This window comes from Megascapheus bottae, chromosome 12, assembly GCF_031878675.1.
Source record: "Megascapheus bottae isolate mThoBot1 chromosome 12, mThoBot2.hap1, whole genome shotgun sequence".
NCBI lineage: Eukaryota > Metazoa > Chordata > Mammalia > Rodentia > Geomyidae > Megascapheus > Megascapheus bottae.
Window position 1 is genome coordinate 22896967 of NC_143520.1, and position 16032 is coordinate 22912998.

Genomic DNA, 16032 nt, shown 5'->3' on the forward strand with positions numbered 1-16032 from the left:
GATTCCTATGTGTGTTCTCCATGCCCCCTCAAAAAAAGCGCATTATATGCCAGGAATGACACCTGCTTTTATTCAAGTTGCAAATTCTTATCAGTAGTTTATTAATTGATTATGTGCAGCCTTGAGAAAGTTCTTTATTCTCTGGGTGTTTCATATTTTAGCCCATAAAATAGGCTAAAAAAACCTTTGTCACAGGGCTTTTATGAGGATTAGTTTTGTTAATGTTTGTGAAACAGTTTGAGTAGTATTGTATGAGTGTTTACTAAGGAAATTAAAACCAACCGTGCTTAGGGACTGAAGCTTGTAATTCCATCAACTTGGAATGCAGAAATGAGGGGAACCACTATCTAAGGCCAGCCCTCGGCAAAACCTTGACATCCTGTTTGAGAAAGTAAAGAATGAACAAGAGAAAGAATGAAAGGAAGGAAGGAAGGCAGGCAGGCAGGCAGGCAAGCAAGCAAGCAAGCAAGCAAGCAAGCAAGCAAGCAAGCAAGCAAGCAAGAAAGAAAGAAAGAAAGAAAGAAAGAAAGAAAGAAAGAAAGAAAGAAAGAGGGCCAGGAATGAGGCCTAGTGGTAGAGTGCTTGCCTAACATGCTGGAAGACCTGGGTTTGATTCGTAGGTACCAGATAGATAGAAAAAGCTGGAAGTGGTGCTGTGGCTTAAGTGGCAGAGCATTAGCCTTGAGAAAGCCCAAGGATAGTGCTCAGGCCCTGAGTTCAAGTTCCAGGACCCGCAAAAATACTTTTTTTAAAAAAAAGGAAGGAAGGAAGGAAAAGCAAGCAAGAAAAAAAGAAAGAAAATGTAAAGAGAAAGAAAGAAAGAAAGAAAGAAAGAAAAAAGAAAGAAAATAAGATAAGAAGGAGGGCTGCAAGTGTGGGGTGGTGGTAGCGGGTATGCCTAGCATGCACAAAGCCCTGGGTTCAATATCCCAGAACCAGATACACAGACAAAGCTACAAGCGGCAGTATGGTTCAAGTGGCAGAGCTCTATCCTTGAGCAAAAATTTTCCAAGGATAGTGCTCAGGCCCTGAGTTCAAACTCCAGGACTAGTAAAAACAAAACAAAACAAAAAACAAGAACTGACATAATCAAATAACAGTGAACTGTTATTTGCAGAGGAGCAAAGGTGCAGAGGTGTCAAAGTGTTGATGACTAGGGGAGAAATTCCACGACTTACTAGAAACTTCTTCCTTGGACATGAAGAGCCATAGACTTGCTATTCTGATATAAACCCCAAAGGGCTCAGCTGGAGTTACCATTTTAAAGGTGATAGATTTACATTTAATCTGCAATTTTTATTCACTCTTTCTTATATTAAAGGTGTCAATTGTATTCTTTTTGGGGATATAATTTATTCAGCATCAATACATATATATGTAACTTGAAAATAGAGTATCTAAATCAAGGCAGAGACTGTATGCTGGGAACCAGGTTACAAGGTTAAAGTGTCCCCTGCTCAGATAAAACTTAGGTTCTAGGTGGTGGGGGATTTGTCAAACAGACAATTGTGCAATTAATTGTTTACTTTAAAGGGGAAATAAATCTCCTGCCACAGATGCCTTGCCCTAATTGCATGAGTGGGGGCCGAAATGTCATGAGAGAAACAATATTTACATCTAAGAGTCAAGAACTTGAAATAAGATTCTCAGGTTTGGCCTAGAAAAGCAGCAAAACCAACCTTCTGGAATCATTTGTACATTGTAAAAATCACACAGGTTTAATAATGAATAATTTCTTTTAAAAAGAAAAGAGGAAGCCAGGTGGTGGTGGCTCATACCTGTAATTCTAGTTACCCAGGAAGATGTGATCTGAGGATTACCTTTCAAAGCCATCCCAAGGAAGGATAGTCCATGAGATTCTTGTCTCTAATAAATTACTCAGAAAAAGCAGAAGGGGTGCTGACTCAAGTGGTGGAGTACTTACCTTGAGCACAAAGAAGTTCAGGAAGAGTGCCAGGTCTAGTTCCAAGACTTGCCAAAATAAATAAATGAATAATTTAATTAATAGAAAGGAAACTAAAGTCTAGTAAAATAGGATTTATTGGGATTTGGGGGTATTAGCAGGGAGGGAGTTGAGAACAATGCAGAGGGTGCATGAGAAGGAATATTAGAATCAAATTAGTTTATCATGTAAATAATAACATGTTTCCAGCTATGTAGCTGGAAACATAGCAGTAAAACCTGTTGAAACTGCTTTAGAAGTGGGGGGTGGCTAATGGAGAGTAGTTAAGGGGTGGGTTTGATGTAGATATACAGTATGCTATAGAAATATCAAAATGGATTGCCTCCTCCCAGTTTGCACAATTCATTTATGTTAATAAAAATTGTAGAAGCAAGAGAAGTGGTCAGTAACAGATATTTTAATAATCATTTCCCCCAAACCAGACTACATCATCTGATATCAGAATAGAATATAGAAAAATCATTGTAATGACAGCAAGGCAAAGCATGTATAAAACTATAGTAAGTTTTTAAATGCTGAATTAAGATTCAGTTGATACAAGTAATCTTGAAAAATGATTCTAAAATAAATTATGAAATAAATTATTCTAAAATTGTGAAAAACATGACAAGGGGTATCAATTATGTGAGAAGTAATGCACTGTAACCTGGTAAATGTAACTGTAAACCCCTTATACATTATCACGATAATTAAAAAATGTGAAATTTTGGTATTTAGAAATCAGCAGAATAATTTGTTTGCTCTTAAGTTTCTTCTCAACTTCTGGAAAGCACACCATGAAATCTGCTGCCAGCACCATTTACAAATAAGTTGTCCTGCTTACAAGTCTTTGATAGGTTATTTCTATTCTTTAATAAATAAGAACCGGGTGCCATTGTCCAGAACTTAATAGCAGAGGTTTTACTTGAGCAAAATCTGTTTGGAAATGTTAAGCTGGTTACACAGAACTAATATGCCTCAAGGTGGTCATTCTCTCCGGATTAAAGCCTTGGAACAATTGTGGCTCCTGTTACAAGGAAAATTACAATGGGCCATTATGGAAAGGGACAAAAATCTCTGTTCCCAGAGGGGGACTGACAAGCTGAAAGTCCCCCTCCACATGCCCATACAAAAGCCTGATTGCTTCAGATTGTTTGTTTATGTAAATCAAAGAGTGCCATTAATTGTACAGTAAAGGAGGTGTTGATTGGTTGGATTCTTGTTATTGGGCTGTTGACAATTCTGACAAATACTATTGCACTTATTCTAAGCATTGTGTGTACACTTTCTGCAGACAGTTCTTGTTATGTACCAAAGAAGATATTTTCTGTATTTAGAATAGGAATTGGAATACTGGACTTGAAGGCTAGAGAAGGCATCTTATCAGGGATCTGCTAACTCAGTTTCCTAGAAGATCTCTTCCAGTTGGACTTCTGTCAGTGTACATCATGACAGATGTTTCAGGGACCTTTGGGGAGGAAAAGTGTAATGGGAATAAAACCCCAGAAAATGATCAACAGACCGACAGTAAAGTAAATGAGGAAATGACTGATGTGGATAAGACCCCACCATACTACATGGAAGAGTTGGGTCCTGAAGACTTACCCACAGAAGGAAATAAGGAACAAAGTAGAAAATCACCAGGGAACACACCGTCCAGTTGGTCTGTGGATGAGAAGATTGTAAAAGGTAAAATATTTATTTTTCTCTTCAAATTTCTTGGTTTGATTTATAAAATCATGTGTGGTTATTATTTTTGGCAAACTATTTTAATAAGAGTAATCTGTACACCCAAGAAATGTAGCCCCTTATTTTACTAGAACAGCAAATGGTGAGGACTAAATCTCTGTGTCTCTGTGTCTGAAAAAATATCAGGATTATCTACTTGGGAACCTTTGATCCTAAACAATTTTGTCTCCTTCAGATTTTTTTTCATGGCTTCCCTCATTTGTAATAATTAGTATGTGTCTAGGATTCTCTAGCAGAGGACCACAATAGCTCAAAATCTATGTACGTGGGACCATATAGAACCAGGCTAAGTGAAATGAACTCCAGGATATGGAAACAAGAGGTTTATCTTTGTGATTGTTATTCTTAATGTACTATTTGAAGTTATTTCTTTACTCTTCTTTTTCTCCTTATGATTTATCTCATGCTATTAGTGTATCTGATTTTAGTACCTGGTATATTGTATATACACTTATTTGTTTATTTGAAATAGGGAAGGAAAGGGGAAAAACAAGATGAGTGGGAGGGGTGGGGGTAAGAAGGTGGGAGGAAAACATGGGAAGGGGTATCAATGTTCAAGAAGTAATATACCCACCACCCGACAAACGTAATTGTTAGTCCTCTATACATGACCCAGACAATAAAATATAATAAAAAAAAGACTTTTTCACTGCAATAAAGGAGAAATAATTGCAATTATATTTATGTACTTGTTGCAAAAACTTCTAAGCACCGATTAAGTGTTAACTACTATTAACTGTGTTTATACTAGTAGTTAACCATCAACTGCTACTCATTAAATGGGAGGCTCAATAACACTTGAACAAAGAAAATTCAGGATCTGAATAGATTCTATATATATCTAAATTTACACCTCTACAAATACAAATGCTAAGAGATTTAAGTACAGAAATCAGCCATTAAGTAAAAGTAAAATGAATTAGAGAGGAATCAGGACAATCAAAAGAATTCATAACTGAAATGAGAAATCTACCTAGACTCTACACTGATAATCTATGAGCCTTTTAACTATATTTACTCTGTTATAATACTTGTATTTTCTTTCTCAGAAAACCCAGAGGAGAACCTCTTCATTGTTAACAAGGCCATGACTGATCTTTCTCTCCAAGAAACAAAAGCTGAGGAAATGACATTCAGAGAAGGTAGCAGGAGCTAGAATTCTCTAGACAGAAATGTTAAACTGGGTATGATGTGAATTTGTGATTGTGCATGAGATGCTGCTTGAGTGTGCATGAAAAGCAATTACAGCAATGACTTCAGAATCTCCAGGTTGCTGGAGGCAGATTAGTGAATCCTAACTTTCTCTTGGTTCTGCCTTAGTGCACGATTCAGATAGCCTAAAATTGCCCAGAGAGGCCTACTAATATAATAGGTTTCTCTTGAAAGTTAATTCATTAACTCAACTTTTTAATAAAAATTTTGTGTCAAGCACCTTGACAAATATTTATCCTAAAAGTTTATTTTTGATGCACAGCTTAAGTCATTTCATAAATTGAGTTTTTCTGTAGAAAAGTTCCAGGCTTGTTTAACTGCTTCTTGTTAAACACAGCTCTCAATGATAACGACAGCTTGAACTGTATTCTTAAGGTCAATAGAAGAATAAAAAGAACAGTGAAGTTCTGTATTGTTTCAAATAAAGCCAGTAGACTAAGAGACACAAAATCCTTTAGACAGTTCTTCGGAAGAGACACTTAATATTTAAGCAATTGTCAAATCAGTACAGAATAAAATCTATTAATTAATCATGTCTTCTCTTTCCTGCAGCTTTAAATGTCTTATCTCAAAATAAAGTCTGTTTGTTAGACCTAGCAAATTTAATTTAGGACCTTAACAAGTAATTCATAGAAGAAACTATTGGTTGAAAATTAGAATGTCACATAAAATATCAGATGTTAAACAAAGCTTCCTAGGTTTCTCTTTTGCTTAGTTAACTCTTAAGCTATCTGCTGACCAATGCCAAGACACTTAAAGGAAAAGGATCACAGGCAATAGCTAGAGACAATGTATAATATTTTAAACCTTATAAAATAAAGTAAATATTTGTTCTAATATTTCTGTTTCCTATGGAACAATTCTTCTAAGGGGTAGGGGAAATTACAGCTTTCCATTTATTGCCCCTTTCAAATTTCTAATCAGGAGACCCACTGGAAGAACCAGTTTCCTAGAACCTTCTATTTTGATCAAACGGGGAATGAAACAACCTCTTTTAAAGCCAGATGGTCTCACTAGTGAATTTTTCCTTGCATGTGCTTTTCCTTTCTGATAGAGGGACAGATTTTGGTAATTTTTATTTTCACAATGACAAACAGCTATAAAATCCTCAGAGACTGTTCCTGGATTGAAAAGTATAAAGATGCTAAAAATATTGTGAGAAAACTCTAATTTAAATTCAAGGAGTAATTTCATTCATGACAATCCTCTGCCTGAGTCATGAATATGAACAAAAAGATCAGTTTCTTTGATTCCTATGGAAAACAAAACAAAACAAAGCTTCATATAGAAAACCTTCTAACATAAATTTCTGGAAAAGACTATTGATTGGATACCAGCAAACTTATAGCAAAATATATAACCAGTGTGGTGTGATAATTCATCTTTATTTTTATTGCTCTACTTATAAAATGAAAAGATAACTAAAAACTTGGGTTGAAAATGTCTTCAGGCGCATTTTTCAGGGAGAATGAAAACTTGTAGAGAGGAAAGACAAAGAGAATGATTGCCTTCAATCTTGTTTGTGTAATTTGTGTAGTGTTGAGAGTGAATGGTGAATCCTGGTCTGGCCAGCAACCCAATGCAGATAGCACTGCTCAGTCATGTACTTCATAGGCCTTAGGAAAATTTAGCCTGTTCAGGGTGAAAGCTCAGATAACCTCCTCTGTTGTTTTATAATTCATTGTTAGTGCAGCTCGGCGAAACAGTTTGATATGATGTTGTGGTTTCAAAAGTGGTGATTGCAGCACATCAAAACTTTTCAAAAGACTCTACTACATGATATACAAATGACCTGTGGCTCATCAGTTATCATGTGGGATATGTCTGAAACAGTAGATCTTACATAGTTAGGACCCCAGATTTCTAAATCTTGGCTTTCTAGAAACCAATGGCAGATGTTAGACCACTTTTGTGCCTGCTTTCGTGGACTGGGTACCTTAGTTGCAAACATGCAAGTTCTTACCATCTCTAGTTGTCTGCTCTTCCAGATGATTTACAATATTGTTTAGTATTTTTTAAATCTTAGATAAATTTTGAAGTTGCTAATTTACTAATACTATGCAATGTATTTCCAGACTAATTTGACTGTGAAGCATATTAGAGTCTGTAGAACATACTAATACGATCGAATCACAACCCCAAAACCATAAGTTGGAAAACAATTGTTTCAAAAAAGAATTAAGAGGGCCTGGGAGTTTGACCTGCTGGTAGAGTGATTGCCTAGCAAGTATGAAGACTTGGGTTCAATTCCTTGGTACCACAGACATAGACAAAGCCAGAAGTGGTGCTGTGGCTCAAATGGTGGAGCTCTAGCCTTGAGCAAGCCCAAGGACAGTGCTCAGGCCCTGAGCTCAAGCCCCAGCATTGGCCAAAAAAAAAAAAAAAAACAGAAACAAAACAAAACAAAAAATGAATTAAAAGAGTAACACCAATAAGCTTCGTGACTTTGAAACTTCAGCAAAGCTCAACTACCAACTAATTTTTCTGCAGGGCCACAATGGGAGAAAAGTCCTCTCAGCAGCCATACCCAAGAAACAAGCCGACTGAAGGAAAGGATTGCTGAACAACCTATCGAAGAGTTAGATGAAGATCAGGAAAACAAAGCTCCCCAGGCAACAGAAATCGAGTGGTTGGGATTTCGGAAACCTAACCAAGTTGATATATTGCACTGTAAACAGTATGAGGAGGAGCAAGAGGTTTGGAATGAAGAAACTCATGATGAGGAGGAAGAGGAGGATTGCAATGACGATGAAGATGAAGTCCGAGTAATAGAGTTTAAGAAACGACATGCAGAAGGCTCTCAAATCAAGGAGGCAGGTGACATGAGTGAGGACTTCCCACTGAGCAGCCCCAGTTCCCAACCTGCCACCCCTGATGAGCAGCCAATGCTAGGGAAGAAGGGTGATATCTCCAGAAATTCTTACTCTAGATACAACACAATATCCTACCGCAAAATCAGGAGAGGGAACACCAAACAAAGAATTGATGAATTTGAGTCTATGATGCATTTATAAACTCTCTGGAGCTGAGAAAATCTCATAGTCCCTAGAGCAAAACCTAATACAATTGTTCTCAGATGAGTCACTATCCATTACGGAAAGATGCATGAGCTTTACTGTCTTTCTCTGTAGAAAATGTGAAAATAACCATAGACAAAGCTCGTTCTGGTAACCTCACATGGAAAAGCTTTAAATGCATTTTTGGGCATTTGCTTTTGAAAACAATTAATATAGCTCTATAAAATAAACACGAATGTGTCAGCATCAGTGAGAACTCTGATGTGATTTGGCTTTAAATTTAGCAATTCTGGGGAAAGTAAACATTAACCACAGGGGAGTCTATTAGAAATAACTTGTATTTCCTTTGGTGACTTTCTGTACATTGGGATTAGAGAAGTTGGTCATTAAACATTTCCTCATTAAGAAAGCATGATTCTTACAGATTCAGCAATAAACTTTCCTAAAAGCTGTGGCTGTCCTATGACCAAAGATCATTCCAAGTGTTTCTTCTTGGCATCTATTAATGTCATAAACCTCCTTCCTAGGTGTCACCATTCATTGAATTTTCTTACTGCAGAGGCTGAGTAATTGCTATTCAGGAGAATTCTGTTTTCTAAACGTTGGCTTTATGTTTTCAGACTGAATGAGAACCATTCTGAAGTTGGTACAGTGAAGGGTTAGAAGAGTGGTGAGCAATATTGGCTAGCGAATCACATTGGAGAGTTTTATCTTGGTGACTGAAAACACATTCTGTGTAGCATAAATTTATTGAAAATGAAAATGACAGCTTTAGCACACCTCTCAGTACCTTTTATTAACAGTACCTCACAAGGATAATTTTATTTCCTTAGAAATCCAAGATAATGCTAGTCATAACTGTACTAGTTAGTATGAAAATGGAAATAATTATCTTAAAATATTTTCAAAGTAGGTTGTGAGGATATATTTTCAGAGAGGGAGTTCTGATAGTTGTCATGAATACGTAATTTACTGGACCTCAGCCCAAATCAGGAAGGTTTAAGTTATATTCACGGAACTTCATTCAACCAATGTGTCAAATGATGTACTGAATATTTATGAAAAGAGAGTATGTATTTATATTCTTAGATAATTTCCCCCATTTAAAAATTTTGCTTCCATACATTTTACTTTGATAAAAATATTCTGGGCTTGCAAATTAGAAGACAATTCTGTATTGTCTGAATGTAATACAGTCTTCATTGTTCTATTCAACCCTTTATTTCTTTTCAACTTGGTGAAAAAGCTGGGGTTAGTCCTTCTTAGATTATTGCTTATTTATGTGTAACAAATCCCACATAGTCTCATGGCAACTTCTTTAATCCTTCCTGGTCACATAATACATTTTGCACAGTACCATATACTCTTTAGTGTTCACAGGGCTCTAATTGGATTTAGAATTGGAATGCTCCTTTTATTCTTTCAATTAATTTATAACTCACTGAAGGAAAAGTTCTGTTACCCTTAACCTATAAGATCTGAAGATTTAATCTGAGACAAGATCAGTTTTCAAAAGCAATTAGGGAAATCAGGTATTTATTGATAAAGTTAGGTAGGAGATTGGTGCGCCAGGACAACTTTTTGTTTATTAGATCCTCCAACTCTTTTTACTAAGGCAACCTATTTTTCTTTCCTGGGACAGTAATGATACCTATGATTTTCTATTGAACTTTAAAGCATAGTATGGAGTTGTCCATCATAAAACAGGATTATGTCACTAATGAATCATCAACAAGCCCGCACGTTTGAGTTATTCTAACAGAGGGGTTTAACTCCTATGGGATATGAGTGGGCAGGATTTTCTGTGGCTATATGACATAGCAAATAATCTCCTATGTGGTCCCATACATCACAATGCTGATCATTTTAGCTGTGTGCACTCACCAGCCAATTAACCAACTATGAAACACATTGTAAACAATGACTATTAGAAGATATGTTCCGTTTGTAAAAGCTTTACGTTCAAGAATGAGGTCATGCAGTTGCAAAAGAGCACTGACAATTTTCTCTGGCTTCTGTGTATATTGTCCTAGCTGTCTCTTTTTCACTAAGGACACATAAAGTTAAGTAGCTTGGGTAACATGATGGTGATGGGTGGCTATTTGACTCCTTGTAGGCTGGGAAAGGCAAAGGTGTATAGTTCACATTACATACTTAACATGCTTGAAATGTATATGGGACATGGTGTAGTTAGAAAATTGGTAACTGCACGTGAACATTTCATTGAGTTTTTGTGATTCTGTAGTACTTTATAAGGAGATTTAATTTATTGTATGAATGGTGACATTTCTTACATGATTTAATTTCCTTTTTATGCCCAAAGAACAGGAAATAATGACAGCATTGTTTGTCTGTAACAACATTCTCCTTTCATGTAATTCTATAATTTCAAGACACAGTATTGTCCAGACGCTCTCTGTCTATCTATCATCTATGTATCACCTAGCTAAACAATTTAAAGAATTGCTGTGTCTACATGCTCTCATTAAAAGTATGCATCCTTTGTTTCTGGTTTCTAAAATGTTTTTAATCTACCTTATAAAATTTATAAAATTAAAAAATTATAAAATTTAGTAAATTTAGTAAGAGCACTTCCACATCAGCAATTACTAAGAACACCAGTAGATAACACTTCAAAAATCAAGATAGCAAGTTATTTCAATTCATTTTTATTCTTTATTTCAAAAAAGATTTATGAAATTACAAAAATAATTTCTGATACAAAGATATATAATATTTGTGTAAAGTTGCTACTACTTTATAAGACAATAAGATATTGAGTTGTATATTAATGCCAGCAATGTAAAAATATATTTATCTTTGCAGGCATCAAGGTAATTCATTTTAACTATGATGACAATTTTATAGTAATTGTTTCTGTATATTTACATGGAGTAGTTCTTTTGGCACCTTTTCTAGTGGAGAACAGACCTTGAAATTTTTCGAAGTGATAGAGAAAACATTTAAAGTAAGTAATAATAGGAAATTATGGAAAAGGATGAAACACCAGAGTATTATAAAGAAGAAATATATTTGGCCATATGAGAAAGGGAACTACTCTCAGGCCTGAACTTTTATTGCACTATAAAAACAAGAAAGTTATAAAGTGTAATGTCAAAAATTATATTTGCTAATATTAAAACATCAGACCTACAAAGTAACAACATAAATATGAAGATCAAAAATATGTACTCAGCTCATAAAGAACACATATAATGAATAAAACCATAATGGAAGGTCAGCAATAGGTGAGAAATCACCCATATTGATGATAAATTTCAAAATAAAATTATAAAACCTAGTAACAAGAAAATTGTGGAAATGAAGTTAGAAAAAACTTTGAGCTTCCATAAATTTAAAAGTGATGTGTTTGATTTTTTTTCTTTATAATCATTTCACTCTGTCAGGAGCAAAAGTACATATTTAAAAATGTTCAAGTAGAATGGAGGATGGGGGGGTGAGTAAATACAGTCATTATATTCAAGAATTAAACTATGTAACTTGAGGATAGGGATAAAAGAGAGAGTAAGAGGAGAGAATGGAGAAAAGGGTAACAGTCAGTAAAATGCATTATACTCAGAACCTTACTTATGGAATTGTAACCTCTTTGTTTACTACCCAATAATAAAAATTAAAAAAAAAAGGTTCAAGTAACTCCAACATTCTTTCCACACTAACAAATGCTTTGAGGCAATAGCAAAATGACTTCCTTGCTCTTTGCATTCTCTTCTTTTCTCATAGCTTGTGTGTTTAAGACTAGCAAAATGTGGGTCTCTGTTTGAGAAGAACTGAAGGTACATGTGTCATCACACCCTGAAATTTCATTGATGACTCTGCAAAAGAACACCCGGAATGAAAGTCTTTTGAAATACTTTTCTGTAGAAGTCTATAAGTAGACAAAGCTATGTAACTAAAAGACAATTAAAAATATCTGATGATATTATGTTTTTTGTTGTTGCAATACTCTTCATTTTATTTCTTCCCAATTTAAAGTATCACACATACTTATATTCACATATGCAATAGGATACATTCTTTGTCGTTGTTGTTGGCAGTGGCGCTTGAAATCTGGTCCTGAGTGCTGTCCCTGAGCTTCTCAGCTCAAGTCTAGTATTCTACCACACTGAGCCACAGTGCCACTTCTGATTTCCTAGTGGCTAATTGAAGGTAAGTCTCACAGACTTTTGTGCCTGGGCTGGCTTTGAACTATGATCTAGGAGTAGCCAAGATTACAGATGTAAACCACTGGAGCCTGGCTTAGACACATTTTTGAGGAAAAAATGGGTATTTTCAAACCATCAGGTTAAGATTAAGCTCTATTCATGTTACCAAAAACTTTAAGTTTAGAGTCTAATATAAAGCTTAATTTACACATCTATTTATAAGCAGCATCATTAAACTGGCAAATACTAATTAATCAATAAAATAGAAATCCTCTGTTTTCAAGGAAGTTAATGTTAGTTATTTGAAAACACTGGTCATTATTATGAACTCAACATGTTTAAGTTGCTTTACGTGGTAGAAAATGCAAATTTTCACTTGTACTTTGTTTATATTTTTGCAAATGGAAGACTCAAACTTCTAAGGGGATCTAAACAAAATGGTCATTGTTAGTTGAAATATTATACTGAAGTCAGTGATATTAAGTCTGCTTGACTTTCATTCTTTTAGATACAAGAATCACCAACACCCAAAATACCATCCATTAAGCTTCTTTGTAAAGGAGGATACACAATTTTATTGACTTATTCAACACTATCCATGGAATGGGGATTTGTCAAACAAATAGTATTTTGAATAATGGCTTTGGTTAGTGCTTGCTTTTCTCTTTAAAGGCATCTTGTTTGTAGCAATCATTAAATACCCGATCATCAATTGTAAAAACAGTACATTATGATCTATATAATGAGAAAAGATTTAGAGTCATGGTTTCTATTGTAAATTAAGACTTTAAAATTTTTCAGTGCCCAATAATTTGTCAGCAAAAAGTTGGAAAATAAAGAGTTGGTATATTACCATGGCAATGAACTGCTGTATCTGGTTTTTTTTGGTTTGTCAAATTTGGTGCAAAAGCTGTAATTGAATAGGTCTTACATAAAATGAAAGATATAGATCATTGCAAAACATTTGATAGTCATCTCACTAATGTCTATACATTAATTGCTTAACAGAAAGAAAGCTTTTGCTTTTATTTGCTCTATACAAAATTCAAGATGATTCTTCTATACAAAAATCAACAAGGTTTGACTTCACTTTTTATTTTATAATCTGTGAATCAACCATGGTGTTTTAACTAAGCCCACTTACATTGGCTGCTTTCTTTTTTTTTTTAAGAATTATACCAATATGAAGTATAAGGAATTATTTGGTAACATAAAATTAATTGAATGGTAATTTTGTTTTACCTCCTGCTAATGGCTTGATCAAATCTCTTATTAGTATCATTGAAAGTCATTCATCTCATCCCTGCAATAGGGAGATTGATAAGTTCACCTCTGTGAGATGCAACATATGGCAGTGCTTACTATATAGTAAATGCTCAAGAATAAATAGTTCTTTTCCCTTCACCCCTTTTAATTTCCTTATTCCCAGGGTATTCAAGACCTCATCTGAGGTGTTGTTTCTTTCTGTTTTTTGAATATGAAATTTAAATTATAAATGTTCAAATAATACCAAAGAAGAAAGGTAAATCTGGTGTTCCTAAATCTATTTTCTTGCATAAAAGCTACTTGAAAATCATTGTGAGCCATTCAAGAAATGAAGGTTGACTGGGAATATTGAATTCCCATGCACTGTAGCTGGGATCCTGGCCTCACTATCTTCGTTCATTCCCTACTACTGGAAGCAAGTTTTTTTTTTAATATGTAAGAAAATGTTTCCAGATTAGTGTGGGGAAGCTAATGATACATCGTGATCATGGCACATGGTGATTTTGCAGCCTGTGATGACAGTAATTGAATGTCAGCAAGCATAGTTGGTATGATACTGGTGATAAAATAGAAATATACCCCAACAACAGCTGTGTCTTTCCACTGGAGAGCAGGGGAGAAGCTGTGGGTAACCTTGAAACGAGAAAGAAGTGGAGCAAACTAAAAGTTGCAGAAGTGTTTTGATGGATTTTGATCAAATAAGTTCTGGAACATTATAGCAAGGTACCATGTGTTCTAAAGTTAACAATATTTGTGGACATTTTTCTAGAAAAGGACAATTTAATTCAATCTAAGAAAATTGAAAACCCTAATACCACAGCCTGCTATGGAAGAATTCAAAGCTGGTAGGATCCTCAAGTGTCCCTTTCAAAGGGTTATCATTGAAAGGTTAGGATTTGGTCTTTGCATCTTAGGATAATTGAATAAGTGTATGGGACAGTGATTTCTAAAACTTCTACCCAACAACATTTGATATTAGAAAACATTCATTTGAGATAACATAGGTTACTTCATATGGTTGCAGTATTTTACCTTGTTATCTGATATATTGTATATATGCTTATTTGGTTATTTAAAATAGGATTGGGAAGGGGGGAAAACAAGATGAGGGGCTGGGGGGAGGGAAATGGGGACCAAGACCTGAGAAAGGGTTATCAATGTTTATGAAGTAATGCACCCTTTATCCGGTGAATATAATGTAACCCTTCTATTAATTGCAATAAAATATAGATGAAAAAAGAAAGAAAATATTCATTTGGTATATTGGCAACATAGATTCAAATATAGTTTTATAGCTTTAAATAAATATGTCAAGGTAATGTCAGAGAGAACATTTATAGTACAGATTGTAGGAACTTTGAGGAAAGCATTCAATTTCATTTGGCTAGTATACCTAAAGATGTATGTACCAAAGCTGGACTCATCTTTTTCTGAACTCGTTTTTGAAAACTCTTTGTTCTCCCTAGTAAAACAGAGACTCTACAGACTGGAGTGGGAAGGATCTTCAACATTTTGAGTTATATGAAGAATTGCATGAGGCTTTCAGCTAATTTGGTTTGGTTAGTAACTCAGTCAGTCCTTTAGGACCTAACTTGTGTTTTATTTCTTGGGTATTTTAGAAAGAACCATCTAATTTTCTAGCTATTCTCTTCTTTCATCTGCACTTGTCCATTATTTGAATAAGACTTGTTAAATTTGCCTTCCTTTTCATACTCCTAGTTATATCTCTGCTTTTGTGCCATTAATTGGGAAAAGAATGTTAAATAAAAAGTTAGAACAAAGAATGGGCAGTTTTGCAATCATCTCAAGTAAACGAAGAGAAAAAAATATGTTTTAATCTTAACAAGAGTGTGCATAGCAGTCTTCCAGGGATCCTGCCCCGGCTTAAAGGAATGCCCAGCAACAGGCTTGCTTAGATCAGTGGCCTGAGCAGGAAAAAAAAAATCCCTGCATTTGGAGACCTGAATTATTTTGATTCTCCCACTCACTGGCTTGTCATTTTTAGGCAGAGAAGTTATCCTGTTGTCTTCAAACACCAGTTTTCTTACCAACTGGACATAAAGGATGTCCTGTTTCTAAAGCTTTCTTCTAACATGCCTAAGATATTTTCCCCAGATCTTTCTTCTCTGGCTAAATCTAGGGTAATTTTTTCAAGTGTCTCCCTAAAAAAATAGGTATTTCTAATGCAAAGTGGTAGATGAAGCAATAGTGCTTAATCTAAAGTAGTATTTGATTATTTTCATGTTTAAGGAAAACAATATTCTCCAGCGTTAAGGAAAACAATATTCTCCAGCGCTGTTAGTTTAAATTCCACACTGTGGTCAGTGATGAAATATATTTTACTTACTACCTGTGTTGTGGCCCAGCTTTTCTTTCTTCCCCTTTGTTTAAATATAAGTCTAGAAAGTTACATATAGAAACAATTTCTTAACTGTGCTTTTAAAGGGCATAAGATAAACTGAAACAATGTCCATGCCTAGAAATAAATATTTTAAAGTCTTGTCTTAAAATATTTTCCACTGATTCAAATAGAGAAAACATATATGGTAATCTAAATTAAAAAATATATCATTAGGTGGGGATACCAATAGTTGATACATGAAATGTGGGTATGTGATACATATAGTTACATGACTGAAGATTGCTGGGATTTCACCAATAAGAGTTTTATTTACCTGTCTTA

At 34.8% G+C, this 16032-nt stretch overlaps 1 protein-coding gene across 1 annotated transcript; it reads left to right on the forward strand.

Moving 5' to 3' along the window:
* Positions 1-3192: 3192 nt before the first annotated feature.
* Ermn (ermin) lies at positions 3193-8693 on the forward strand. Its single transcript, XM_090342806.1, has 3 exons — positions 3193-3631; positions 4741-4833; positions 7394-8693. Exons 1-3 carry the CDS (start codon positions 3391-3393, stop codon positions 7915-7917), a joined length of 858 nt encoding a protein of 285 aa, XP_090198932.1. The 5' UTR covers positions 3193-3390; the 3' UTR covers positions 7918-8693.
* Positions 8694-16032: the final 7339 nt, after the last annotated feature.

Coding starts and splice junctions, on each gene's coding strand:
- Ermn (XM_090342806.1), top strand. CDS start 3,391: ATGACAGATGTTTCAGGGACCTTTGGGGAGGAAAAGTGTAATGGGAAT. Junction 3,632..4,740: donor GGATGAGAAGATTGTAAAAG/GTAAAATATTTA, acceptor TTTCTTTCTCAG/AAAACCCAGAGGAGAACCTC. Junction 4,834..7,393: donor GGAAATGACATTCAGAGAAG/GTAGCAGGAGCT, acceptor ATTTTTCTGCAG/GGCCACAATGGGAGAAAAGT.